The sequence below is a fragment of the Hippocampus comes genome, unplaced genomic scaffold, assembly GCF_001891065.2.
Source record: "Hippocampus comes isolate QL1 unplaced genomic scaffold, H_comes_QL1_v1.1 C16803112, whole genome shotgun sequence".
In the NCBI taxonomy this organism is placed as follows: Eukaryota; Metazoa; Chordata; class Actinopteri; order Syngnathiformes; family Syngnathidae; genus Hippocampus; species Hippocampus comes.
The window spans coordinates 1-894 of record NW_017839223.1 but is presented as its reverse complement, the minus strand read 5'-3'; the positions used below and the strand labels follow the sequence as shown (position 1 = coordinate 894).

At 51.2% G+C, this 894-nt stretch overlaps 1 protein-coding gene across 1 annotated transcript; it reads left to right on the top strand.

Annotated features, from left to right (window-relative positions):
- The first annotated feature begins 18 nt into the window (after positions 1-18).
- On the top strand, positions 19-881 carry LOC109509191 (methyltransferase-like protein 13). The gene is made up of 2 exons (XM_019859077.1): positions 19-220; positions 486-881. The coding sequence occupies exons 1-2, from the start codon at positions 25-27 to the stop codon at positions 740-742; spliced, it is 453 nt and encodes a 150-aa protein (XP_019714636.1). The 5' UTR covers positions 19-24; the 3' UTR covers positions 743-881.
- Positions 882-894: the final 13 nt, after the last annotated feature.

Sequence of the window (894 nt, the reverse complement as noted above, 5' to 3'; positions counted from 1 at the left end):
CCAAAATGGCAGTTGCAACACAGGATGGCCTATTTGCTGAAAATGAACGTATGCGTATCTCTTCCTGCAGCATCAAGTCATAAGAAGAAGAATAAAAAGAAAATCAAACAGCCGCCATCGACCTCCCTGTCGGTGCACAGCGGCTTCCTCTGCTGTGCCCACCACGAAGTCATGGTGGCTGGTCTCGCCATGCTGGGCATCGGCAAGGAAAAAAACAAAGGTGAAGTAGAGTACGCATTTTACATGAAAGAAATCCTTCACGATATGCATGCTTATTTGTCTGTTTGTGCTCTGTGATTGTCTGGCAACCAGTCCATGTTGTAGGCACCCTTCCCCCACCACCTTAGCTGGGCTTGGGATAGGCTCCAGCTCATCCATGACCTTAAATTGTGCATTGGTGTGAATGTGTGTAGCCTGCTCGATATATTTTCCCAGCTTGACTTGTCTTCTGGGCACCCCTTAACCCTTTCTCTCCCCTCCTTAAGATGCCATGGTGTCAGTGCTGGTGATTGGACTCGGTGGAGGAGGCCTGCCCCAGTTTCTGCGAGACTTTGTACCCGGTGTGTCTGTGGAGGTGGTGGAGCTGGATCCCGTGGTGCTGGAGGTGGCCAAAGAGTGGTTCCACTTTCGACCCGACGATCACCTGACCGTTACGCTTGGGGATGGCCTTGAACGTATCTGCACCCTGGAGAAAGACGGTGGGGGGGATGCTGCTCCCGCTAACGCAGTAGCAAAGTCGTGAGCGAGAAGTTAATGGAGTTGTCTACATCTTTAATCAGTGCTTCTGCTTGTCAAACCGCACAAATTGCTTTGGCTAGCAGGGGAAGCTAACCTAGCAGTCTACACGTTCACTCGGTGCCTCTCTTTTACACAGCACAACCGTATGCAGAGGCT

Coding starts and splice junctions, on each gene's coding strand:
- LOC109509191 (XM_019859077.1), top strand. CDS start 25: ATGGCCTATTTGCTGAAAATGAACGTATGCGTATCTCTTCCTGCAGCA. Junction 221..485: donor CGGCAAGGAAAAAAACAAAG/GTGAAGTAGAGT, acceptor CCCCTCCTTAAG/ATGCCATGGTGTCAGTGCTG.